This window comes from Porites lutea, chromosome 1 (genome assembly GCF_958299795.1).
Source record: "Porites lutea chromosome 1, jaPorLute2.1, whole genome shotgun sequence".
NCBI classification, from domain to species: domain Eukaryota; kingdom Metazoa; phylum Cnidaria; class Anthozoa; order Scleractinia; family Poritidae; genus Porites; species Porites lutea.
In genome coordinates, this window is record NC_133201.1 from 1905201 (window position 1) to 1933094 (window position 27894).

General features: G+C 37.1%; 2 protein-coding genes across 5 annotated transcripts in view; one reads left to right on the top strand and one right to left on the bottom strand.

Moving 5' to 3' along the window:
• Positions 1-1604, bottom strand: part of LOC140941871 (F-actin-capping protein subunit beta isoforms 1 and 2-like) — a 9738-nt gene extending 8134 nt beyond the window's left edge. The window contains exons 1-2 of one of the 2 annotated variants that reach the window (XM_073390880.1): positions 1444-1604; positions 1013-1102 (exon numbers count right to left, since the gene is read on the bottom strand). In XM_073390880.1, the coding sequence (XP_073246981.1) occupies positions 1013-1102; positions 1444-1446 (93 nt within the window). In that variant the 5' untranslated portion in view covers positions 1447-1604. The remainder of the gene's footprint in view (positions 1-1012; positions 1103-1443) is intronic. The other variant, XM_073390887.1, reaches the window with a different exon arrangement.
• Positions 1605-2167: 563 nt separating this feature from the next.
• LOC140941849 (protein kinase C iota type-like) lies at positions 2168-26913 on the top strand. Of its 3 annotated transcripts, none has more exons than XM_073390863.1 (22): positions 2168-2311; positions 2984-3118; positions 6472-6622; positions 9171-9292; positions 10735-10824; positions 11339-11389; positions 15391-15476; positions 15726-15776; positions 16175-16255; positions 16331-16427; positions 18998-19164; positions 19528-19599; positions 20027-20124; positions 20528-20614; positions 20760-20809; positions 21749-21834; positions 21928-22015; positions 23131-23256; positions 23938-24017; positions 24456-24545; positions 24912-25027; positions 25698-26913. In XM_073390863.1, the coding sequence occupies exons 2-22, from the start codon at positions 2995-2997 to the stop codon at positions 25783-25785; spliced, it is 2001 nt and encodes a 666-aa protein (XP_073246964.1). In that variant the 5' UTR covers positions 2168-2311; positions 2984-2994; the 3' UTR covers positions 25786-26913. The 3 variants fall into 3 exon arrangements, with proteins under 3 accessions (XP_073246964.1, XP_073246957.1, XP_073246972.1); XM_073390856.1 differs by having other exon boundaries at positions 2191-2311; positions 2980-3118; XM_073390871.1 differs by lacking the exons at positions 2168-2311; positions 2984-3118; positions 6472-6622 and adding an exon at positions 8862-9064.
• Positions 26914-27894: the final 981 nt, after the last annotated feature.

Sequence of the window (27894 nt, forward strand, 5' to 3'; positions counted from 1 at the left end):
ACCCATAAAAGCAAAACCGTGACTGGAGGAGTCACCGTACCGCAAACATGGCGCAAACGCCATCCAGAAAATGGCAGCTGAATTCTAATTGGCTAACCATGGGAAGGGAGTGTGGTTCGATTCTCAGCAGCCATTTGTGGAGACGAGCATTGCGCGATGACACTAAAAATGGCTGTAGAGCAGACTACTTGGCCCTTGGCCTTTGCGTCAATCACCTTCCTTTCCCTTTTGCTGACTACAGTTTTCAGTAAAATGTGAACTTGTCAACAATTCAGCCAATGCTTTCAAATCCATCATTCATAATTACCATGAAACCATAAAAGCAAAATGGATTGAAAAAAAAAACAACTTTGAAAGACTATTGAATTACTAGAGCAAACATCAAATCATCACACATTTGCTCAAGATTGTGACAGGCCCTCAAACCTGTCAAACTAGTTTATTACTGCCTGGCAACAACTTGCATCAATTGTTTTTCCTGCCCTTTTATGGTAAAATGACATCACAGTGTACAGGATGCCAGGCTTTCATCTACAATGTTCAACATGGAAGCTAAATCAAAAAGAAACTGTTTTTTTTTTCCTTCTTTAAATTGCTTTGACAAAAGTATCACTGGCAAATTCGGGATGGAATCTTGACAAAAACAAATTCTGTGGGAAGCCAAATATTAAACAATATGTGCTGGTTAGAATATTGTAATCAATATAAACTGTCAAATACAATGGCATATAATCAAGATGATCGATGCTCCACTCAAAAGTCTTGTCATAACAGAAAAATAAAAACGTAATTGCCGTGAAAGGTAATGATCACGGTTAACAATGCATTAAATTTTCAATAATTAGCCACGATTAAAACTTATAACCGCGTTTGGCAAGCAAAAACTTTTAAGCACACACTCATTAACTTTTGGTTGTTGGATCGCGAGCTTTAATATTTAGCATAATCGCAAAAATTATGCTCTGTATGTATGACCTTACCAAACATAACAGTGACTGATTTGAGTACTCACCAAATCGATTAGATCACTAAGATTCTTCTCAATTTGTTGAGGAGGTAGCCGACGCATCAAGTCCAACGCACAGTCAAGTTGTCTCTCCGTCTAAACAAGGAGTCGAATAAATTGCTGGTTAGTTAAATTAACATCACAAATTTCACTAACCATCAGAATTCATGCATGTGAAGCGTTTACGAGTGACATTTGGTTGCTTCAAAAAGCTCCCATATAACAACAACACCTGATTTGGTGAAGGTATGGCAAAGGCAGCCAAAATATTTGCAGTTCAGAATAAAAGGCTACGACTATATGGGAGATATTACATTTAGATGTGCAGAATAATTGTGGAAGGAACTCAATGAGATTACATACAGCTGAGTTCACTGATCGTACGGAGAAAACTGCTCTTTTCTCTCAGCTAACACAACGTTCACAATAGCACTTACCATGCTGAATATAAACTGAGTCGAAAGTCCTAAATAGTTAGCGTATCTTAAAGGCAAGAAAAATTCCCGAAGCGGCAGATAAACTCCAAGAAATTTAGCCGGAAACGCCGCTTTCAAGACAAGATGGCCGCCTCTATGTACCACACCAGTTAATCAACCAATCAGCGTCAACTACCAAATAAGGCTTATACCAACAAGAAGCTCGTCAATGACTATAATAAGTTGTTATCAAACAAGGAAATAATTTGCAGTATACACCTCAGAACTTATTATTCAGTCAGTGAATAAGGAGAAAAAGACTGCTAAGAACTCTTAAACTTTTTCATATTTTTTGCAACACTTTCGATCCCTACATTTCTAAAACTGTACTCTCCAGTTTTTCTCTAGATCAAACCGGATCTCAGAGATTTTCTAATTAGTGTAATCAATTATTTTTCTCACCATTTTGATTTGATTGATCAAGTTTTAATTTCAACTGTCTAATTCGCTGTATTACTAGATTTGAAACAAAAACTAATGTTGAAATTCAGTGAGAAGATTACACTGAGTTTTCTTTTGTCAAGTTTCAACTCTCTTCCTTCCTTGATCGGAAAAGTAGTTGTTTTTTTTATATTCGGAATTCGTCCGGTCTCAAATTTCTATTCAAGTCTTATTAATACTTGTTTAGACAAAATGGGATGCAGAAATGACCTAAACGACTCTCTAATTTGAAAGTCAAATCATATAGTCGCACCATGTGATGTAATAATTATTTTGGTTTATTATGCTTCAACTGTTTTTTAATTGTTCAAAATTTGACACGACACTTGCGGACAGAAAATACAGAAAACGCTGCCTTGGTCACTGATGGCTTATATTTAATATTCAGGTACGTACTTAAGTTTCTTCTAAAGTAATATTATAAAAGGAATATGTTTTCATGAGAAATGAAAGTTTTTTTTAAAGCATGCAAAACACAATATTAACCACCTGGCATTTACGCACCGACTTGTAAAAATGTTCCATAATCCTTATTTAGCCCGTCTGATAATACATGTTTTAGTTCCGGAGAAGATTTGCCAAATTAAATTAGTCTAACTAAATTTTAATTTTGCGGATTATTTTTCAGTACCTCAGTATGTTAGACTTTCATATCAAAGCTTCCCTGAACAAACAGCTATATTTTCAACTTTTCCATAAACCTAAAACAAAGCACTTAAATTTGTCTGTAATTTTATCTGCACGTGCAACCAAGGACTATAAACGAAAAACGTTCCCTCCGTGAAAATGGGCCTACAAGTTATAGAAAAATATCTGTTTCTCAGAGATAATCACTCAATTTTGATTGAAATTTAAAGCTAAGGAAAATTGCTATCCGGCGAAAAAGTAGAAACGTGACTTCCGTGATAATTTATACTCAGTGATATTGCTTCAAAATAAATTTCTGGGAATTTGTTTTATTGGGGATGTTGTTTCGAGGTTAGCTGACTTTTTGTTGCATATGCTTGACCCGGTCTAACTAAGATTAAGTTTGTCTAATTTACCTACTTTTTCAAGTCAGGTATTTTCAGAATGACTGAACTCGGATTGAATTGTTTACCAGTTGGGGTGGCGTCATTGGGGAAGAATGTGTACCCAGTCTCCACCTCGTCCGCCGAACCCGATGCGGCTGATGTCATAACGGAAAATTTTGAAGGTGAGTCGTACGTTGTATCGGTTTGGTATAGGTCTACATAAAAAATAAATTTCCCGAGAAGACAACTTGCCAAAATTCTTCATATATCAGGGGGTGGCATGGGGGCTGTATCGTGATGTCAATACAGTAAAAACCCGCGACTAAGAACCTGCATTCTTCCGAGTTAGCCTAGACAGGGTTTTTTAGCACAAATTTAGGCTATTGAGGTTCTTAATAGGTTCTTATTTTGTGAAGAAAAAAATACATGGTAGTTAAAGAGTATTTAGTGGTATTCAGCTAACTCCTTAGGTAAAACCAAGAGACCACTCTCTCTTGGTAAAACCTGTATACCGCTACAATTGCAGTTGGAATAATAGTCAATTTAGTGAAGAAAACAGCTCAAATATGTCAAAGCTATTTCGGCAGAGCAAGCGTCTATTGAATATTCAGGCCGATAAAACTCTGCCGCCTCACATGAACGCTGTTAAGCTCGCTAATGATATGGGGGACTACTTTGTTCATAAGATCACTGTAATATGATCCAAACTGGCAGCCAGCACTCAGTCCCTCCCAGTGCTGCCCAAGAATCTGATTCTACTACCACCTTGGAAATGACTGACCTTTCTTTCTCTGAATTCGCGCTACTCACTGAGGAGGATCTAAAGAATTTAGCACTAGCCTGTAAGAAATCGTCTGACCGGCTTTGATCCACTTCCATTTCTATATATCTGGACCAGCTACTCGCTGTCATCACAAGGATGATTAATTTATCACTAAAGACTGGTCGGTTGGCTGATGAGTGGAAAAATGCTTTGGTGCATCCATTGCTTAAGAAACCTGGACTCAAACTGGTAAACAAGAACTTCCGCCCAATAAGCAACATACAGTTTACTTCTAAGCTTACAGAGAAAACGGTTGCTATCCAGTTACAGACCCACATGCTGACCAATGGCTTGTTCCAGGAAATGCCGAGTGCGTATCGTGAACATCACGCCACTGAGACGGCGTTACTGAAAGTCAAGAACGATATTCTTATGAATATGGATATGGGTCATGTGACACTCCTAGTTCTTTTGGACCTCAGCGCCGCCTTTGATACTGCGGACCATGACATTCTTATTCATAGACTTCAGTCACTGCTCGGCCCACGTGGGTCAGCTCTTCGATGGTTTCGATCCTATCTGAGAGGTCGATCGCAACAAGTTACAGGTTAATTTAATGGTGGTCTTTCCAAAAAGTTTAGAATGTGGGGTGCCTCAGGGTTCATGCCTTGGTCCCCTGCTTTTTATTTCCTATGCTAGCAAATTTTCATTATTTTTAAATCTCACCTGCCGTCTGCACACTCGTATGCAGATGATACTCAATTATACTTGTCATTTCGCCCGTTAGAGAGCACGTGTGAAGCTGAAGCGCAAGATGCTATGGAGAAATGCATCGCTGTTGTTCATAGATGCTTAATGATAAGTTGATGTTGAACGATAATAAGACTGAGTTTCTGGTGATGGGCACGAGCAAGCAGCTATCTAATGTGTCTTTTGGCAGTATTAGCTAGGGTTGGCGACGTTGATGTATAATTCCCCTATACTCGACAAAAAATCTGGGCTCCTGGTTCGACTCGCGAATGAATATGGCAACGCATATAACAAAGACCTGTGGTAGTGCATTCTTTTATCTGTATACTATCCGACAGATACGGAAATACCTTACTAGTGAATGTACTGAGAAACTGATTCATGCATTTATAACCAGTAGGTTAGACTATTGCGACAGTCTCCTCTATGGAGTTCCTGACCACCACATGCAAAATCTCCAACGTGTCATGAATGCCAGGCGCGACTGATCTTCTGCGCACCTAAACACTGTCATATTACTTCGCTCCTTCAACAACTTCACTTGTTGCCTATCCGCCTACGTATCGAGTTTAAAATCCTTTTGATCACTTTTAAAGTACTGTAAGGTTCAGCTCCTAAATATCTCATTGATTTAAGTTCTGTTTTACCGTCATCGCGTTATGATTTACGGCGAAATAACGAGGGAATTCTTCTGAGAACCCCAAAGTGTTTCACAAAAGTAACCACACCGTAATTTTTAGGGAGTTATTATAACTCCAAAAATGGAGTAAAAATTTTAGGTACAGGATAACCCCTTTTTTGGGGTTATTTTAACTCCTAATTTAACTCCGAATTTGGGGTCATTTTTACTCCTGAAAAAGAGTTCTTTTTACTCCCACTCTGGAGTTAAAATTACTCCGAAATGGGGTTATTTGTACTCCTTACATGGATTGTTTTTACTCTTTTTGGAGTTAATTTAACTCTGAAAGTGGAGTAAAAATTTTAGGTACAGGATAACTCCGTTTTTGGGGTTATTTTAACTCCTCAATATCTGGGGTCACTTTTACTCCCGAAAAAGAGTTCTTTAAACTCCTTTTTGGAGTTAAAGTAACTCCACGAAAAATAACTCCACTGTAAGGAGTTAAATTAGCCCCACTAGAGGATTTATTATAACTCCCTGAAAATTACAGTGCATGGGGGACCGATCCTTCATGGCAACAGTGCCACGGTTTTGGAACAGTCTTCCCGTAAGCATTAGATCTTCTTGCACCAAAAGTGATTTTAAACAGAAACTTAAGACATTTTTATTCAGCAAGGCATTTTGTTAGTACAAGTAGTTTGTATTCAGATTTTTTTATATAGTTTTCTGCTTTTCTTATAGCCAATTGTAAATAGTGCAGTTTTCGTCTTTGATTCCATAGTCATATTATAAATAGGTGTATTTATTGTAATGTTTGTAATGCGCTTTTGTTTATTTTTATAGAAAATGCGCAACATAAATATTAAATATTATTATTATTATTATTATTATTATTATTATTTTTATTATTATTGTCTTTATTTTATTTTAATTGTCTTTATTTTATTGTATTGTATTTTTTTTAAACAGTTGATAGAAACTTTTGAATTTTATTTTTAAAAAAATAATAATAATAAGGCACCTATGTCTCCAAAGAGGATCCTGAATGTTGCCTTATATTATTTGCTCAAGCGGTCCGTAATTTTTTTAGAGATGAAGAACCTGTTTCAAATTTTACGTTAAACAGGTTCTTGTATAGAGGGGGCCATACTGGTAAATTTTAGCCTAACAGGTTCTTAATCATAGGTTTTTACTGCATATGATTGGCTGATGATGATGATAATGTTAGTGAAAACACTAATGATTAAACTGATGATAACATCGCAAAATCTGATCCTCAGTTTGTTGAATTGATTTGGGTGATAGCAAGATGATGATGTTACTGTATTGAAAATCTAATAAGGGTTAAAAATCTTACTTAATACGTAATCTAATCGTCTCATTCAAGACCATTTAATTATCAGGAGCTGATCCGTGTATCCTGACTGGCTATCGTGGCAAGCAAGAACACGACACCCCAGAGGAGGGGTATGGGGAAAATTTCTTTCCTGAAGCATTCGAATATGAAGGGATGAACTGGTACCCACCCATCAACTTGACTGCAATTTTTGAAGGGTAATAGTTAATGCGTAGTTACCGGTCCCTTTTGACCAGTCATTAACTAAACAGTGTACCTTTTTAAAACACCATCGACGATAGTGGCGCGATCCAAAATAAAAACAGCTTTACGGGGGTCAAGATTTGCTCTGTTCGGCCCTCTGACGTCGTAGCTTTTGCAATGTTGCTCGTTCAGAAACTTTTGGCGGGAAACAGTTTGTTGTGTCATTGTTGGATGTCAAGTGAACTCGAAGTAGCCAATAAGAGCAAACTTCACAGTGGGGCATTTCTTAAACAGAACAGTAGTAATTTAGTTTTTCAAACCCACACCATTTTCCTAAAATGAGTAAGTTCGTAGCTGGTCACGTGACCAAAGTGTGATTTTTAAAACTGTGAATTACCTCTTTCTGAACAAAAATTTCGCACTTAAACTTGAAGGAAATTGTTGAAAAGATGATGTGGTAACGTTTTCAGCACATCTGAGTGTAACTATCAATTAAATGCGTTTCCTCTCAAATTTCGGGCGTAAGATAATTTTTATGTGCTTTGACTGTTTTTGGCATCAGCAAGATTCCAAGTCGTTGTTTAAAGAGAGCATTGGTCACGTGACCTCCTAGTGCAAGTGGCCTATCGAAAGTCAAAACACTGTTGCTTCAACCTCGTTTTCAGGGTCTCTCTTATGCCGTCGGGTTAGCTGTTGGTAAGACTAATGACGGGCGTTTCAAGAGCTTATAGCTATAGACCGGCGTCAGGGCTCCTGGGGATATATAGTCTCGCATTAATTCTGAGTTTGCAAAAATTGTGTTATCGTGCAGGTAAAAAAAAAAGCGAATTCGAAGTAACTCTTCACGAACAAATATAGTAATACTAAAAAAAGTGACAAAATAAAAAGCCCCATCAAGAGAGAGCCATGATGGGATCCAACCTGGTTACCAAGTGTGAAATATATCGTCTTTTGTAGCCCTTTTAACCACTGGCCACCATCCTTAAAAGAACACTTCAGTTCTTTGAAGTTATAGATCATTTAACAACGTGTGGATTCAACCCTGTGCCCCCCTCCCCCTCCCCCTCAAGTGAACTACTTGCTGTTTGAGGTAAATGGTTCGCAAGTTAGTTTTTCAAAATGGCGTCAAATATCGAAAAATAGTAGTTCAGAGGGAAAATATCAGTTCAGAGTCAGTTCAACACTGACGTCTCTGCCTTGAATGAAAACGACTCTATCAGAACAGAAGAATGAACTTGTACAACACAAATGATACTGACTGATTTAGGGTCTGCTAAAAACGCAAAAGAAGACTATGAGAAAGACATTAGGGCCATTTATACGAGGAAAAATAAGACGCGTCTTACATACGGACGCGTCTTAAATAAGACGCGAACTGTACCATTTATACGAACATGTCTTATCTAATAAGACGCGTCTTAGCTAAGCCGCGTCTTATTTTAGACGAAATGTGCCGTTTATACGGAAAGTTCGCGTCTTATTTTTTCTCGTATAATTATAAATGGCCCTATTGTTATAGCGAAGACTTAAATTTTTCAGTTGCCTCTGTGTGAAAAGGTATAGTACTCTGATTTTTTAGGAAAACGAATGACATTGCACAGTTGTTGTACATTTAACGTCACCCGCTGTAGATGCGTTACTAAAAGTAAATAACAAAATGCAAAAAAGGCAGTAGTTTCAGATTGCTTTGATTGTACACACGAGTGGCATTTGACAAAAAGGGACTGTCACTTTGCAAAAATGGCTTTCATGAGGAGCAGCTTTTAAGAAACTTTTCACTGAAAAAATTCTGGCAACTTTGGACAACTTTTAAGAAAATTTGGAGCAACTTGAGGCTGAGGCTACCTCTGAGACCAGTGTACGCAACACGCAACAGTGCCCGACGCTCATATTCGAGCTTGACCGACCTGTGTTTTATCGCTTCGCAAAAAGTGTGATGGAGCCGGTCTTGTTATGTTTTTGTTTATGTGTGTGGGTTTTTTTTTTTTTTGCAGTTTCGCGGCAAAACTTCCGCGTGCCTACTTTTAATTCAGGAATGATAATACATCCTTGTACGAAGGATAGTTTAGAAATAATTGAAAACTTGAACGTCAAGTAGAAAGGCCCTTATGTGATTAAAGGTGGGCGGGAACCATTACGTTACTTGTGTGGAATTTTGCGGACACTCTTGTCATGCCACTTGTTACTAGGATGTTATGTTAGAATCCACGACGTATCACCTCTAATTACTTCTCGGTCTTAAAATGTCACGTGACGCTTCCTAAAAATTCCAAGGAGTTGTGTTTGGAAACCAGTAAGCGGTAGTTGTAAATGAAAAGAACGGTAGTTTTTTTAGTTCAGCTTTAAATTTTCAAACATCGAGTAGTTCATGTCCATATTTTATTATTTCCACGACCCTGATCTATGCCAGCGATGAATTCAATCGACTCTGTCGCGGTGAAAGCGGCTTACAATGGGTGAGCACTGTTCATATGCGGCGTTGAAGTTACCGCATAATTTGAAGCATGATTTTTGTCACAACGCCATTCGATCATTGATGAATTTATTTTCTCATCATTTCAGCACTATCATGGTGTTATCAATGCAGAGTCGGATCACTCTGGAAAAATTCTGCGCCGACATGCGAGATATATTCAAATTTGACGAGGACGATGAATTCACTATGAAGTGGCTAGACGAAGAAGGTGAGTCCGGCGGCGAGCGATTTGCCGCTCATTGAGGTTAGCTTTTTCCCAACTCTGCATTTGTAGAATTTTGATACGCTATTGATCCTGCTACTCTTGGTTATTGTAAAGCCATTTATATTGAGTAATGCTGAGCTTTTCGAGCCGATGCGAAATCATTCGTTTTCAGCATAACTAATATTTTGTAAATAAACAAGCTTTAGTTCATCTCTCTCGCGATGAATTAGGGCTGACATTTTCATAATTTAATTAAAGTAACAAGTTTTAGTTGCCCTGAGTAGTTTTCTGAAGCTAAAAACAAGTTTCAATCGATGAGTTTGATTTCTGTGGTTTCCTTAAGTGGAGTTGTGTATGATGATAAGCTTATTAAATGCGAGGATAGGAATACATTTCAGTGATAAAAGCCTTGCAAATTTCTAGTTGATTGATAACGCTTATGAAAGTGACAACACGCAAGCTTTCATTTTATTCTCGAAGTAATCTCAAGCTTAACTGTGCCTTGTAAAACAGTATAATTAGCAAATAAGGACCTATAAACAAAAGATAAGATACTGTATGCATCAGTCAATTCTATAATTGTTTATAAAAGTATGGTATACCATGTATATGTACTACGTTCCACGCTCCTTTCAGTTTTGGGCATATACTGAGGAAATTTTGAGTGTTTTGGGGGTTTTGTCTTTTCGTTGTTGCCTAATTATGGCTTGAATTAAAGCGAACTTCATTTACGGAGGATCAAAAATTAATACCAAGGTCATAAATGCTTTCAAGCTTTGTTTTGGGTATTTCCTGAAGTGGTCAGCAGACATGCGGTAAGTCTTGCATGATAAGGCCCACACAGGAACTTTAGAATGAATTTTTGGGCAAAAATGCTTCAAAGGAAAATTTATATATCAAAAGCAGAATACCCTGCAAACTGTCATATTCTGTTAGACACTTCAGACCCGTTATGTAAACAAAGTCTACCTAAGGGTCTGATAATAAAACAGTCCATGGACCTCCAGGTAGGTTTATAAGCGGCTTAGTTAAATTACATAACTATTTTGCTTGTCTGTTCCCTTGTACTGTATGTCTTTAACTTTGTTCACAATCACCTTTGTTAGCTAGGTTGAAAAAACTTACAAATAGTTGAAAATGCAAAATGAAAGTTAAACAGTGGCTTTGATTTATCATTTTTTAACCAGGGCTGAGTTGTTTAAAAGGTGGTAAGGTTATTCACCGGATAAATCTCCATCCAGTGGATAGTGGTTTCCCCAATGCTCATCAATCCACTGGATATAGATTTATCCAGTGGATTGCATTATCCAACGTTTGAACAACCAGGGCCAGACCTTCAAAGTCACTATTCCTGAGCTGCATTTTCACTGAGCATATTTCCTTTTATGTACTTTGTGACTGACAAATAGAGAAATGTCATTTATTTGCTTGTTTGTTCATCTCAGGTGACCCATGTACCATATCTTGTCAAGAAGAACTGAATGAGGCCATAAGACTATACGAATTAAATAGAGACTCGGAGCTGGTCGTACATTGTAAGTAACTACTGCTGTAAAACCCCCCTAAAGTGGCCACTAAATGGGAATAAAATGCAGTCAAATAGTAAAATTTTTCCATAAGAAGATAGTGGTTTTGAAATCAGAAAATGACTTTGTGTCCAGGAGGTAATCATAACAAGATATAAGTCAGATAGGACTTCATTAGGTGTCAACAGAAGAAGTGAGGGAAAATCCCTCTAGGTGTCATCAGTAAGAGCCAGGGATTATCCCTCCCACTCTCAAGAGTGGGCAGTGTCAAAATTCCACTAAATTTCCAAACTTCATTTTGTTAAATGCTAGAAAAAAATATATAGTAGGTGAGAAAGTGCTGGTAAAGAGGCTTTAAGTGAATGGTCATGCCATTTTGTCCACTCACTCAAAATATGTGAGTTAAAAAATCTGAATTTAGGATAAGCAAATGTACATGTAGTCATTGCTGGTCACTCCTTAGCTTTGTATCTGCAAAAATATGTATTTGATGAAGATAATTTTACATTTTTTTTATTTTTAGTGTTTAAAGGTATTCCAGATGAAGCAGGACGGTTGTGTGATGGAGAGACAAGTAAGTCAATAAAATACTAAAACAGCATGCAAAGAAAGTAGTGTCCAATAGCTCAGGGCTGGTGGATTTTGCTGTCGGGCAAGTGAATTCTGTTCTTAACTTGCCTTACGGGCAAGTGATGTTTTTTGAGAAATTCGAATGACAGAGAACTGTGAAATAAATTCTGCTTATCAAAAAGCTTTTGGGGCTAGTTGAAATGACGTCTGGGTAGTAAATGCTATAAAAATGATTTTCTTTGCACCCTGTGAAATGCAGTTACCTGACAATACTATCTTTATAGACCAGGTGAATTCACATCTGCAGTGATGGGAGCTACACCCTTTGCATATTTAACACAATTTATTAGAATTAGACCGATCTCTTTTCTTACAAGTACAGTCAATATGTGCTCTGTTATCTCTCTAAAATATGTCATGGAACTCACAGGGTTTGCAAGTTCTATTGATGAGTGAAGTCAGTGTCACAAATTTTGGAGTCATTTTTGTGGAAAACATCAAAAGCAATGTAATATTTCTTAAAGAAGAGTTAAAACCATTAATAGCATTGGATAAACTTATTAAGTTCTCTACATGTACCATGTATCTGTCATTCTCGCAGAGTGCTGGTCAGCTGAAAGTAGTATGTCATCTATGATCTATTTACAGTACATCGAGGCGTTTGCGTAGTGCTTAATATCAACAAAGAACATGTGCTTTTTGTTATCTTTAAGTGGTATGTGGTGTCTAGAAATTTAATGCTGAAAAACAGAGCTAGATCAAGAAATAATCTCTTAACACAACTCATAATATTCAATGAGGATGTCATTTCAGCTTGTGGCTCTGGCACCAATGTGTTGTGGTTTAATTTTATCTTTGGTTTAAATTTCATTTCCTTTGTTTTGGGGTATGGTAATGAATGATAATGAGTTTGAAACAAAGGGAAATAAAATTTAATTCAAGGATAAATTACTATTATTCCCTGGGAACGTTGCGTAACATCCAAATACGGCTTCGAGGGAGACTACTGATCTACATACTTTAGTTGGAGGATGTCTTGCCTGGAATCTTGCCCAATGGGCAAGTGAGCTTTAAAAGTTACTTGCCCATCAAGAAAATCTACTTACCCCAGATGACCTGACAGGACATTTTTCAAGTCCTGATGCAGCCTTAATGACATTCTTAGTTTCGTGGAAAAAACTTTTTTGTCCTAAGCTTCATCCCTGTAATTATATGGGTTAAAGCAACAAGATGCGTTCAAGTCAGCTGCTAGAAAATATTTTTTGGTTTAATTCCAAGAAACTCAGCCTGTCAGTTATTTTTTCTTGCATGAGAGCATTTTGATGGTAAATTATATAGTTTTCTCTATAATTATTATAGTTTGCTGTGGATTTTATTTCATTGATGCAGTTTTAACAAATTTGTATATTTTGAGCAGCAATTGGTTGTGGTCAACTTCTGGCTTTATTACCAGCAGGTTGCATTAATTATTAGTTACTGGTAGATTTTAAATTTTTAATTAGCATTGCATACATTGTAACTCACAAGAAGAGATTCTTGAGTTCATGTTTTGTTTTCTTAAAATTAACTGCAGGTATGTTATTGTCTATGGTATTTAAATGACCTATTATGGTTGGTATGCAGGGCCTTTCATCCATAAGTTATACCTTCCAAAGTTAATTTATTCTGTTTGTCTTCCATGTGAGTTACTTGATTTCAGTCTTGAAGCATTTCTTACTTATGCTTTAAATTTGCAATATGCAGTCAAAATTTGCATTGTACTGGTGCCAAGATAAGTAGAGAGTGTTGATAATATCCTGAAAAATTGCTTCGTACATAAGACTAGTGTGCTATTTCGTGCACCCTCGAGAGTAAGTTTCTGTTTAGTACTGATCAGCATAGAAGCCCTCAGTCGATTGTGTAGTTTGCTATCTAACAATGCAACATCAGTAGACCTTTAAAGATGGAGGAAGATGTTTGGTCAATTTCTGGTATATTTGGAGTGGGCATTGTAGAAGAGGCAGATAAAAGTGGCCATAATTATGGCTTGATTCGTCGGGCATCTGCACGTTTTTTTGGTTCTATTAAGAGAGCTCGTCACAGTATTTCTGGAAGTCTTACCTCTGTGCTTTCCCAACAAAACATCAATGCAGAAAAGGTTGAAAAAGAAAGACCATCTAAAAAATCAAACAACACCAAGGGTAGACGTCCTCGATCCGTCGCTTTTGGGGAAGAATTTAGTGTGTTCAACTTTTCTACAGAGAAAGGTGAATCAAGTATTTCTATTTTACATGTGCACTAAGTTAAGTTTTTTGTTGCTGGAACTAATTAATTCTTGGTGTGTCAGTGTTTTCTTCTTTACCATCTGTCAATGAAAGTATTTTAACGTAAGCAGTACTTTCCGTTGGTACTGTTTAATTTTATTCTATACAGGGCTCCAACCTTTTAAACATTTTAATCTGAAGTATGTATAGCAGACTAATTTGTAACCCTCAAGTGAAAGCGGCTGATGAGAAGTTCTTTTTTGCATGGTTTATTACATACATGTACTATGTGTGTTTTACATCATCATTTTAAGTGAATCAAACCTTTGAGTATTCTAAGTAAACAAGACCATTCACAGGGTGCGAAGAAAGTCATTCTTACAGCTTGCCATTCGGGCAAGCTGAAGCTAACATTTGCTAGTCCAAACATCATTTCAACTAGTCCCAAAAACATGTTTGATGAGCAGATTGATTTCACAGTTCTTCTGTAATTTGAATTCCTCAAAAAACTTCACTTGCCCATTGGGCAAGTTAATAACAGAATTCACTAGCCAGATAACAAAATCCATTAGCCCCGGGCTATCGAACACTACTTTCTTTGCCCGCTGATTCAAATGTACTAAGCAGTGTATAAATATAGACTGATACTTTCTAATAGGTCTTAATGATCTAATACAATAATTATTAGAAAATTTGTTTCATATAAGGTACCAAATTGTTTGAATGAATCTGGTTAAATCAAATTGCCTTGCTCTGATAGATCTTTATTTGTAAAAAAGAAGGGTAGAAAAAGGTATGTGTAATATTTTCAGTGTGTATGCCTGCCTAAACTTGACTATTGTGAGAATTTCTTAATGATTTTTTTTCTGTTGACACGAATGCTTTTTTTATTTAATTTGTTGAATGCCTAAGTTGATTTTATTTTGTTATGTAAAGTGCTATTAGATGGAACCTGCCAGTGAGCATTGTGTTATGAAATTACTATGAGGCCCTTGAGTGAAATTCAAAACTGATGAGATTACAAATTATAATGAGATGCAGTTGTTATTTCAACCAAAGATCTTGCTTGATATTTTTCCTGTTCAGTATAAACTGTTGTATGCACTTTGTACCTGTAAGGCCAGTTATGTTCATGGAATAATATTTATTTAATGTTCAAATTCTTTCCAACAATGTGGTATGCGTCATGTCTTATCTTAATAATAAAATAACAAAAATGAATTTTTTTAATCTTCAATTTCTTTTTCATCTTTAATCATTTAAGATAAAATAATATTCTCGTCTATGTCTAAGTTTTACTAAATTAAAACAGTAGATTTCATCTCTTCAAAGGAATCATGTTGTCCTTTCTAGTTGGTTAGTACATGTATATGAAGTGTTACTCTTGTTCCATTTCTGTGAAATATTTTTTCATCGTACATGTTTTTTGGACCTTATTTTCTTTGCTTTTTAAAATGATATTCCATCATTACATAAAATACAATGCGAAAACTATTTGTTTTAAGTTTCTTTTTCACCTCCAGGGAAAAAGTAGTGCTTAAACTAGATCTTTTCTGTCACTAGAGACATCTCAAAAGTTTTTGTTTATGATGGAGTTCCTTAACCATAGAACATAAGTAGTTATAATTTAAATATGACTTTGCGATTGGTCAACTCTATTCTTCCACTACAATTTTTTTGTACAATTTTCTCTTGCACTATGAAATTATTATTTATCACTTTTGAATTTTTGACAGATATATTACTTATTTCTTGTTAACAGGAAATATCTACAGAAGAGGAGCAAAGAGATGGAGAAAAATTCACATTGTGAATGGCCATTCCTTTGTGGCAAAAAGATTTAGCAGAGTGAGTTGTTTTAATTTGGAAATTATTTAAGACAATTTTCAAGGGATACTTGTACTGTTTTGGAATACATGTACAACTGTAGTCACTAACTGCACTTAAAAAGACGACAGGTATTTTGTCCTTTGGTGATTCTTATACCAGACATGACAGGAAATGAAGAGATTTAACCATTACTCTGAGTTTTGGCATGTTACCGAGTGATGTAAGTGACTTTGTTGTTTTAATGTTTGTTTCTTCTTTATTTTATAGCTTGCGGCTTGTTCATTTTGCTCAGATAGAATATGGGGTCTTGGAAGGCAGGTATGATGTGACAGACATGTGCGACATGTCAGTAACAGTGTTAAGTATAACTTAGCTATGACCTTGATTGTAAGTTTGCATATTTATTATAGACGATTAAATCTGTAGGATGGTTACATTCATGAATATAGCAATTTTATCAGTGACCATATTTCTAGTGGCTGAACTTAACATTTTTTGTGAGTGGAAGAGACCAGCAATTTTTTAGAGAATTTTTTTATTGGGTAGTAGGCAAATAAAATAAGCCTTGAAAATTAAAGATTTTTAAGATAATCCTCTAGATAATGTTCACTTGTCCATTTGAAGTTGATTATGTCTAAGGAAATTTCAAACAGTCATTGAAATAATTTTCATTTGATTTGTGTTTTTTTTGTTTATTGCTTTGGTATTGTTTGCAGGGCTATAAATGTCTAACATGCAAACTGGTGGTGCATAAAAAATGTCACAAATTAATCAAGATCCAATGTGGACAGCAAATAGTAAGTAAACGTAAGTTGGTGATCCTCTTTCATGTCTTTCTTTCATCTCCTAACTGAATGACGATTCCTTTATAGCCTGCTGCTGCGCAAACAATTCACTCATCCCTACCCCCTATTGGGGCAATTGGTACAAAAATACCCCCAGCAGAGGAGGCCCCAGGCCCCAAGCGAAGTAAGTTTATTGTATAAATTACAATAAGAGAATATTATTAAACTTAAGTAATGTCTTAAGTAATAGTAATTAAACAGCAGAAGTTTTAAAAATTGTGCATAAAAAACAAGTAGAGATTTAAGTGCAAGTGTCTTAACACTAATTTTGCTACTTTTGATTGTTAATAGGTAAATATTTAGTTCATTTTAGTATGCAAAATCAGTACCTTTAGCATTAAGTGCCTAATAATAAAAGGTACTAAACTAACTAACTTACTAAGTTACCAAACTTAACTAACCAACTAACTAACTGCACAACTAACTTTAATAGCAACTTACGTGCTAATAAACATAACATTCAAAGTGGACAGACTGCAAAATATAGTAGTGGCTAAAAATATATATATCTACGTAGGGGTGGCGAATGGTACCTCGAAAAACATGGGTCTCGGAAAATTTTAACAGGATCTCGAAATCTCGGAAGCGTTTTTGATAAGTCTCAAAGTCTCGTTTTTGCATGGTTTGTCTTTACTTTTTTTGAGTCTCGAAACTTTTTACCAAAGAGTCTCGGGCTTGGATTTCTAGCTAGGGTCTCGGCGTCTCGGCGAGTCACGGATTTTACCATTCACCACCCCTCTACATGTCACAACTGTTCATCAGTAGGATGCCTAAAGTGCGTGCAATTCCACAATTGGTTTCGGCTCCATTACATCCTATATTGATATACAAACAAAAAGAAAATGTAAAAGATATAACAAAAATTATAAAGATACCTTTCAGTTATCTCCAGCAACAACTTAATCCAACTAATAAGATACCGTTCCTTTTTTGTAGTAATATTCAACTAACAAATAATTTGTTAACCAACTATTATGAAAGCAGTAGCTATATTTGTAGTTACTTATTACTCTATATGGACAAAGAGCAAGATATAGAAAAAATGTTTGTAAATTAATTTAATTTTAATGAACTACCTTATTCATATTATATTGAGAATAGTCAGATAACTCAGCTTCCATAAACAGAACTTGTGTTTAAATTTCCTCAAAATAATAATCATTTCCAGGGGACAGACAAAAGAAAATTTCTGTTTCACAAAAGTGGTATTTTTTACCACAGAACAAAATAAAACCAGCATCTCTTTAGATTGAAGAAAATTATTAATAGTGATTTATTTACTAAGAATAAGAGTTCTTAAAACATTTTTCAAAAAATGGCAGAACCAAGCTTTTTTGATGTACACTGAAACCACACCATTTTATTATGGTCCTGATATAGTGCACAGCTGACTGTATTTTTGCTATGACTTTCACCCAAAGGAAAAAAAAGTAAGATGCACATGTAGTGCCAGATCCAGACTTTGAGAAAAGGAGAAGGGGGGAGGGGGTCCGGTCATTCCGACCCTTTGATAAGGGGTCGGGTGCCTGGTCTCCCAAAAAATTTTTTTGGCCTCAGTTTGGTTTGAATATAAGGCGAGGAGGGGGGTGGTGGGCCCCCCAGGACCCTCCCCTGGATCCGCCACTGGCATGTATTATACTAAGCACCTGTTTTGTAGTGCAGGCCAGCTCCATACTTTGTGTGATGGCTGAACATCAGGGACTTAAAGATTCAACGACGCAGACAACAACGAGGACATCAAAAAAACAGTTGGTTTAATTAGCAAAACAACAACTTCGCACGTGCGTCACACTTGTTTGTACATTTCTTTCCCGTTTTTGCACGACTAAGACGTGAAAATGCCTAATTTCGCATTTTATGGAGGACGTAAACAAGCAACGACGGAATTTTATTTCTCTTTCTGAGCTTGAATTTGGTCCCTTGAAATTCAGCTTCAGGAGAGTTCGCCTATGATTGACCAAGTAAGAGGGTAGGAAGAATCGCTATAAAGACTGAAAGAATGCATATTCACTTTTTAAGCTTCGTTCTTGTCGCCATCACGTCGTTGGATCTTAAACTCCCTATTGGGCATGAAGGCAGGGAGCTTTATTCCTGATAGCGATGTGTGATGTGTATTACTGTTTGTGTGCTGGTCATTTAGTTATTGTGAGGATGGTGTAGAATTAATGTTCTTGCTGTTTTTGTGGCAAACAATTTACAGGCTGACAGTCACTGCACTTATAAAGAGATTCATCGTATAATTATGTTACAGGTCAAACTTGATTTCAGGTTAATTTTGATTTAACCTAGGTTGATTTTTTCTGTGAGAAAGATACATTTACTTTGTTGTGACATTATCAGCAATGAAAACTGTGACCAATACTGTACACACCAACATAATTGGCAGATAATAACAGTTCAATTAATTCTGTAAGTTCCAACAGTGACCAACATCAAATTTCTCCTAACAATGTCACTACACAATCAAGAGAAAAGGTTGTGAGAATTAATGAAATGATCACCAAAAGGAAAATGCATTGATCTGTTATCAAATTCTCTCAACTGATTCTTGTAGAAGTGTATGGAGATAAGTGTGGAGAATTTGTATGTGTGTATGAGGCTTAAAGGGTTAATGCAAGTCAGGGTAGGTTTACCGCAAGCCTAAAACTCTGAAAAGATTCCATTTCAAGTTCTTCTTTTCAATATACCTTGTAGCAAGAAGTGACAGTCCTGCGACTCGTAAACGAGGCCTTGTCAGCGTGGATTACAGTCAAGGTTCCAAACCAAAGGAAGCATCTTCTGGAAGCAGTTTCTTAATTTCCTTGAAAGATTTCACTCTCCTTAGAGTCATTGGGAGAGGCAGTTATGCTAAAGTATTGTTGGTGAGTTCTTGAGTTGGTATATTGGGGTGTTGCTGATTAATTAGAATTGTTGGTTGTGATGTGTTGTGTTCTAGTCTTCCTCTGTTGCCTTTAAGTAGTTTGTTTTGCATCTTTTGATAATTGTGATATGCATTGTGGACAAATTGCGTGGTTCAGTTAAACCAGTAGTCAAATTTTGCTTGAGTCAATTTCCTTTCACAATAAGTATATTTTTTCTTACCCCTAATTATTTATAGGAGACTAAGGAAATCATCATTTAACTGTGGAGTATATTTTACTACACACATGCTTACTTTTTTTTGTTTGTAAGCTCCTTTTAGGTGCATGTTGCAAAATGTGTAAGTCTTGTTTGTTCACTTTTAGGTGGAGTTAAAGAAAAACAAAAGAATATATGCCATGAAAGTTGTCAAGAAAGAACTTGTTAATGATGATGAGGTTTGTTTAACGTCTGTTATCATGTCTAAACATGACATAAAAAAAATATTGTATAAAGTACTTCAGCTCTTCAAACTGTGAGTGTCCTGGTTTCCTGGTAAATAGAATAAACCTCATCCTTGGAAGTGAAAATGTGGGTGTGGTCAAGTTTGTAGGTTGGTACCCCCCCCCCCACGCCTGCAAAATTTTGTTACTTAGCCGAGCTACCGGTATATCTTTGCTTGCTTTAAATGTATCACCTTCAAACTTGACAAATTTGCTAATTTTAAGGTTGTCTATCCAGCGCTGTTAATGATTTTTAACAAACTAGTCTAACAAAACTTGGAAAAACCGCGGAAGGGTCTTTAACCCCATTATCTTCTGTTGTAATCATCAGCTTTGCTTTTTTCTTTATTATTTAAAGTATTAGTTGTTTCTTTTTTCTTAGGATATTGACTGGGTACAAACTGAGAAGCACGTTTTTGAACAAGCATCAAATCATCCATTTTTAGTTGGACTCCATTCATGTTTTCAAACAGCAAGCAGGTATTGACCCCTTTAGACCCAATCCAACGTCTTATTTGTTGTCTTGTTGTCCCTATAAGTTTTCAATAGAATTAGCAGGGAGAATTTGTTGAAGTATCAATAAGATTCATCTTCTCTAATCATGTCCTTTATTCTCTCAACCACTCTATTTTATAACGGATTGATATTATAAGGAGAAGTTTCATGCTGATCACTATGAGAGCGTAGAGGGTGATATTACCCATTTGTAATCAAACCACTAGTATGGCATTGAATCAATTTCGCCAGTTATATCCTTTGGATAGTTAAGGTAAGGTTAGGAAAAGTCTAGTAGTGGAATTATTATGCTTTTCTGTAGTCACGGCCCCCTGAGAGCTTTACCTCGTAACCTCAGACTTTTTATGTGTTTTTTGTTTGTTTGTAGGTTATTTTTTGTGATAGAGTTTGTCAGTGGTGGTGATCTTATGTATCACATGCAAAGGCAGCGACGGTTACCTGAGGACCATGCAAGGTATTGAATAATTACTTTGAAGAGCCACGCTTTATTCTGTCTCAACTATGGTACATCTCTTAGTCTGGTAGCCCAAAAGCATACTTATCTTAAAAGAAGCGTTAACAGATAACGTTTGCCGATAATGTTATTCTTGCATTTTTAGGTTTTATTCAGCTGAAATATCCTGTGCCCTCAATTTTTTACACGAAAAAGGTAAATTTGTTACACATTAAGATGCTTGAGATTTAATGTCCAGTGAGGCCACACTCGTCCGTTAGAGTTTGCAAACGCACAGAAACTTATGATTATGTGTCCACACTTGAACGATCAGGGCTTATCTTTTGGGAACTTAGCCAGTGTTCATAGTTGTTGCCATGGCAGCTTAATGTAAACACATCCTTTGTTAAAGTACCCACACCAGAATAGACCTTATTCACGATGCCCGCCATCTTTGCACGCGCTTAAGGAATGAAACAAGAACTCGCGGTAGAGTTTGTTTGTTCTTGACAACAGAACATGGGCAACTTTTTATATGAAAGACGATAATGGCAAATTATGGGTGGAAGTGATCATTTTTACTTTTTTTGGATGCAGTAGCGACGGTAGATGTCCTCACAGCAAGGAATACTAACGTTAATTTTGTCGAAACTCAAACCCTACATTTTGGATGACCATTAAATCGTCGTTTCGTTTTGAGAGAATAAACAAACTCGACCGCGATTTTATCTTTTGTTTGCCCCCCCCCCCCCCTGAAATAACACGTGACATTGCTTTTATCCCATCAATCCTAAAGCGCGGGCAAAGATGGCGGGTATCGTGAATCCTCTGGTATTAGAGTGGGCACCAGGTCCCTGTGTGCGCGCGTTTTCTGTTAATTCCGAGGCAGTCCCAATCCCACAACGCTCACGTTTCACAATGGCGTCTGTCAGAGAAAAATGGAGCCAAGATGTACACAATAACATTTCGAATGATAAATGAACACAACTCCGGTATCCAAGAACTTGTGCTCGGGCACCAAATGTGACCATGTCCTCATTAACTTTCTGTGGATTCCGTTTCCGAAAATATCTGTTTACGATCACGCACTTTTGGACTCGTCTGGAAATGACGCGAAATTTGCTTTCATTCACATTACTTTTTTGTGGTTTACAGGTGTGATATATCGTGATCTCAAACTTGATAACGTTCTACTAGACTCAGATGGACATGTGAAACTGACAGATTATGGAATGTGCAAAGTAAGTGACTCTTTTTCATTATCATAATAAAAACTTTCCTTCTCAAGTACCTTCGCTTTCATTCTTAACTTCGTTTTTCCGTGATTATGACAGGAAGGTCTCCGTCCTGGCGACACAACCAGCACATTTTGTGGAACACCTAATTACATTGCACCCGAGATTCTTAGAGGCGAAGATTACGGTAAGAACGTGTTTGCTTAGTCACGCTCACTTCAAACTGTGTTTTTTCTTTTCTATTAACGTTTGACCTTGTGGGTATTTGTGGAACCCTAGAATATGAGGGTGATGTTATGTTCAGATCGTGGTACAAGCGTAAGACAGAAAAATCTTATTTCCTGACGGTTTTTTTTTTGGCTGAAACCACGGCCTTTTGGACTAACCGGAACCGAAAGAGTGAGCTGGTGAAAAGCTCTACTCTTAAAATTCTAAGAGTGACCAATGTCAATTTTCTCCAAACAGTATCGATACATGATCAAGAGTAGAGGTTATGAGAATCAATAAAATGATCACTTATTCTTTAAGGAAATATATGGAGATCAGTTTGGAGAAATTGTGTATTGATATTCGGGGCTTTAAGGGGTAAATGTCACGCCCTTTACCCGTTCTATTTGTACGGTGGCCCATTAGGGACATGGAAAGTTACTCTTTTTACTAGCAATCGACACTTAGTAACTGTCGATCGACACTTAGTAACTGTCGATCGACACTTAGTAACTGTCGATCGACACTTACGTAACTGTCGATTGCCACTTAGTAACTGTCGATAGACACTTAATAACTGTCGATCGACACTTACTAACTGTCGATAGACACTTACTGTTACTAAGTGTCGATCGACAGTTATTAAGTGTCTATCGACAGTTACTAAGTGGCAATCGACAGTTACGTAAGTGTCGATCGACAGTTACTAAGTGTCGATCGACAGTTACTAAGTGTCGATCGACAGTTACTAAGTGTCGATCGACAGTTACTAAGTGTCGATTGCTAGTAAAAAGAGTAACTTTCCATGTCCCTAATGGGCCACCGTATATTTGTGATATGCGTCCTGCCTACTGCTTGTATCAGGAGTGGTGAAAGGGTCTTGAATATATAGTCAAATAAATTTAAAGGTATTAGATCTTCAAGCTCCTTTAATAGAAGACTTTGTGGTCTCTCGTTTGTTCCATAAACTCTCTCATCCCGTTGCTGAGCTTAATTTAACATCTTTCTTTATTTATCAAGTGTTTTATTCTTTGTTTGTTTGTTTTTTGAATTTCTTTTTTTTATATTATTAAGATTGATCTTTTTTTTTTCCAGGATTTAGTGTAGACTGGTGGGCTCTTGGTGTTTTGATGTTCGAAATGTTAGCAGGACGGTCACCATTTGATGTGGTAGGAGGCGCAGAAAATCCAGATCAAAACACAGAGGATTATCTCTTCCAAGGTTTGTGTCTAACTCGGGTCTCTTTCGTCTCGCTGTCACGAGAGATGTGAGTGCAAGGGATTATGGGAAGGAGGAGCGCGCTCTTCTCACCGTTACGCCCGCGTCACTAGTGACGAGGGAGGTGACTGGGGACAAGTCTGGGTTTGCATCGCTCTGTTGGTTGTGTGACGTGGGAATTTTGGTGCTCTGTGGGGGACTTGGTGTAAAACTAATGCGTTTCCCAACGTGTTTACATTGCAAGGGAATGCTGGAATTCTATGCCATTCCAATATCAAAGCGTTTTTCAAAGAGTTTTTGACAATTAGATTCAAATTCTACTCTTTGCCCAATACATTACCCGATTCTGCAACCATGCACCATGCCGCTTGATCCTGTACACAACTTCTGACTGTATCTACCTTTTTTATCCATATGCATGTAAAATAATTCTTAAACGAGTACTAAACCTACCTATAACTGGTTAAACTCGCAATTCTGTTCAAAATCAACTTCGTTTATGTAACTGAAGTTTTCAGTGTTCAAAGCCCTGGTTAAGACACTGATGTTCTTAACACTGGTTTAAGCATTGTGTAAATAATCGGCTCCCTATTCTTTAGTTGCAGTAGTTAATATCCAGAGTATAACTATTCCTCGGCTTAAGAGTTATTAGAACTAATAACGATTTTGTGCTGTTATATCCAGTTATTCTAGAAAAGCCGATAAGAATTCCTAGGTCTTTGTCTGTAAAGGCAGCATCAATACTCAAAGGTTACCTTAACAAGGTGAGGGGATAGCTTCATTCAGTTGAAAGGTTAGAGACTCTTTAAGAAGGGGACCTGGTATTACTTTTAATAAGTCGGATGAAGGCCCAAATTACCTTATTGCCATGTTCTCGTCTCGCCATTTTTGCGATTTGTAATGTGGTTTTTGCATCATCTCTCTTTTCCTTGCATCGAAAAATGACCTGACTAAACTGCCACGTCATTAGCTAGAAAGCGTTCAAGTTTTTTTCCCCTAAAGACTCGAACACATGTTGCGTTTTCCTTTGAGCGCTGTATTTATGGTATATGTCATGTGGCGACAAGGAAAAATGCACGTTTTTTCTCTAAGTTTGTTATATTATGCAAACGCTGATTTTTTTGGCGTGATTTTTATGGGAAGAAATTTGTTCAATCTTGAAAAAGTTTATTTTTGTACGTTTGTTTGCATTTTGTTATTAGAATCCCATTGAGCGTCTGGGCTGTCATCCTCAGACAGGATTTTCAGATATAACGACACATGTATTTTTCCGGACGGTCGATTGGGAACAGGTGGGTGAAGGCGCTTAACAAGACTCGCTTTGACTCTTTAAGCCCCAATATCAACATACAAATTCTCCATACTGATCTCCATACATTTCCATAAGGAATAAGTTAGAAGAATTTTTTTTAAACGACAGCATTTTCCCTTTGCTGATCATTTTATTAATTCTCATAACTTTTTCTCATGATAAAGCATTGATACTGTTTGGAGAAAATTGATATTGGTCGCTCCTGGGACCTTAAGTGGCCTTTTGGATAGGATTACAGTTCTTAATCATCGGAATCGACAGCACCACAGACCATGACGACAACTAGCAAACGGCACGAACCTCATTCGGTACATCTGAACCTATTTTTCTCTTTTTACCTCTCTAGTTGGAAGCCCGTCAGGTTCCTCCTCCGTTCAAGCCCCGGATTGAGGATCAATATGGACTGGGTAACTTTGATCCACAGTTTACAAACGAACCCGTGGTATTAACTCCAGATGACCCGTAAGTTAACATGTTTTACTTGCCAGTTTAGAGACAAGCAGAGGACTGGAGCTGAAATATGCCCCGCAAATGTTTCTGGGATTGATACTCCCTGGGGACGCGCCTGTCAGCCATTGGCCATTTTTTTTCCGGTCCCTAAAAACCGTCCCAGAAGTCTTTGCGAAAGTTTACTCTGCCCAGTTTCTTTCTCGTTTCAAAACAGGGGAATTGGAGACCTGTATATTCTAAGACGTGTACTACAACGAGTACGAGATTTGGCTTACAGTTTTTTCGCGTATTCTCAAAATATAGGCTCCCCGGAAAGCTTTATTTGCCATTTTTCACTAGAAAAGTTAGCACTGTTGCCTTTAGTGAAGGAGGTTACACCCTCTCCCGATCGCAAAATGATAAAACTTGTAACATTTGATATCTTGTTTCCGTCACTTCGACATTCTCGCTAAAACTCGTAGTAGAGTGACGACGGCTACCACGTTTTTCCGCCAAAATGACGCTGGTTCGCGCGCACGCTACTTATTACCGAGAAAATCTCGTACTAGTAGTCGTACTCATCTTAAAATCTTAAGCTCTCTCCTGTTAGAATTTCCCCTTACAACGTGTTTATGCCAATGAACAGCTTTACTATTATTTATATGGATATTAACAGTTCTTTCCTTCATTTTTTTTGCGACAGGAAAATCCTGGAGACTATCGACCAATCAGAGTTTGAAGGATTTGAATACATTAATCCCTTGTTAATGTCCTCAGAGGAATGCGTATAATGATTGTTTCAGTCACACTATAGGCCAGATTTCTTTCGCGATACGCACACTGTTACATACTTACTTTTTTAGTGAAAACGCATATCAAATCACAGCATTGACAAAGTTCAAAAATTTGAAAAACAGTCTTAGTTTAAAGTAAAACATCATGAATATACAATACCCCAGCTGAAAGGCCTTTTAGCACTTTTCGTTAGAAGCGTTGTACTTTAGAATTTGTCGGCATAGTTGAAAACTGAAAGATGTTGCATTTGAAAAGGGGTGCATAAAAATTAAGTTAAAATGAAGTTCAAAATTGCATCACAAATAATATAAGTTTTTTTGTGTAGTGCTTATATAGATATAGCCTTGGGTATGGGAAATGCACAAGAATAAACGGCGAGTAAATGAATTGATAATTTATATGTAAAGTAATTTTTTCCATATATACTAAGTGAAAGGTAAATCCTATACGTAAGTGAAATGCTGGATTTTATAAGTAAAAAAAATATATAAATCTCCTAAGTTTGTCCGAATTAACGTTTTCTGACGATTGGTATTTTGGTTAGGAATAGATACGTCTAGCCTAATGTAGATAGCCTGTGCACAGACGCCGCCCCTGTACTCTGGGGGACGTCTGTACACAGGCTAAATGTAGATCATTCGACTCTACTGATTTCATCATCCAGTTTAGCTAGTCTGCTCTTAAAAACATCCGGGACCAGTAAATAAAAATCGAAGTGGGTTGCATTTTTTTTTCGCGTTTTAGTTATCCAAATAAACTAGCTGAAACATGATGTCAAACAAAATAGGCTTAACATTAAGTTGGTGATTAGTTTTCGCGTACGTTCAAACATTTTTGTTGTGGTTGTCAGGTTTGGATAAAAGAGAAATTAAAATCGCTTTGGATGGGTCACTCTGTGAAGGGGTAGGAAATATTGAAAGGTGCCGGCATCTTATAAAATCAAATTAGAAATTGTCCAGTGGTTATAATTCACCGAGTTACGATTGAACCGTTGCACGGGTAGATAAGTAGTGCAACACGGGTAGATAAGTAGTTTCATCTATGGTCTTGTATTTATACTCAACTTGGAAATTGCTTACTATTTTTATGGTCAAAATATGTTGTAATAAACTCATTTGGTGCAATCTTGTGGTGTCATTTTAACTTCCGACGGAAAAGACTTACAGGGGTTCGAAAGTACGCTGTTCCTACATTCTCCTGGACTAGCAGTTGTTTCTATCTGGAAAAGAGCGGCCTGGGGTAAACACGTGATGTCATGCTTGTATCGGGAAGGATAGCTTTGGGGAAGTCGCATGCGAGGCGAGGGAGATCCGTTTGATCCAATGACGAAAGTGTAACTTTGCACGTTGCGAGACTGAAAGAAGTATAGGGCGTGGCTGCGAGAACGCCGCCCGCTTGAGGCTCCCTCTCTATCGTGTGGGTCTCCCCATATTTGTTTCACCTTGTTATTCTTGCCTTGTTAGGGGAAGGGATATCTGGAAAGGGTCTCCGGTTCAAATAGCTCTTTTAGTCCTCTAGTAACAGTGGACTACTGAGCTTGTTTGATAGATGATTAAATGTGACGCTGAAATCAGAAGTGTGGAAACGAAAATAGAAGTGTTCCCACGGTTTGAGTCTTAATCTCGCAAAATACTTAAAGCTGTCGCATGACTTCTGGACTTAACAGTATTTTAGTTTCCCCACCCTGCTCCACTGCGGCGAAACCAGAAAATAACTTTCTTCAGCTGGCTCTGCGCCTTACAATCACCCATCTTGATGCATGGTGGTTTGTATGCGAATTTGAATTAATTAATGATTGTCTGTTATTGTTTGGTTTTTAACAAGAGAAATAAAATTGGAACACAAAAACGTCTCTGTTCACTTTTATTACAAATATTCTGAGACAAACTAGGCTCCAGCTCCCCAAAGTAAATTAGTTTCGATTATTGGTACAACTTTCAGTTTGGGATTGCTTCCCAAAAGCCGGCAATTGAGCCTAGACATTGGTACGACATTCGGTATTTCGAACTATTCCTCAGTAAACCAAAACTGGTTTTATATTCAGAATCAAGTATGTTTACATTCACAACGTAAATCACTCTCGCATTTACAATTCATCATCTTCA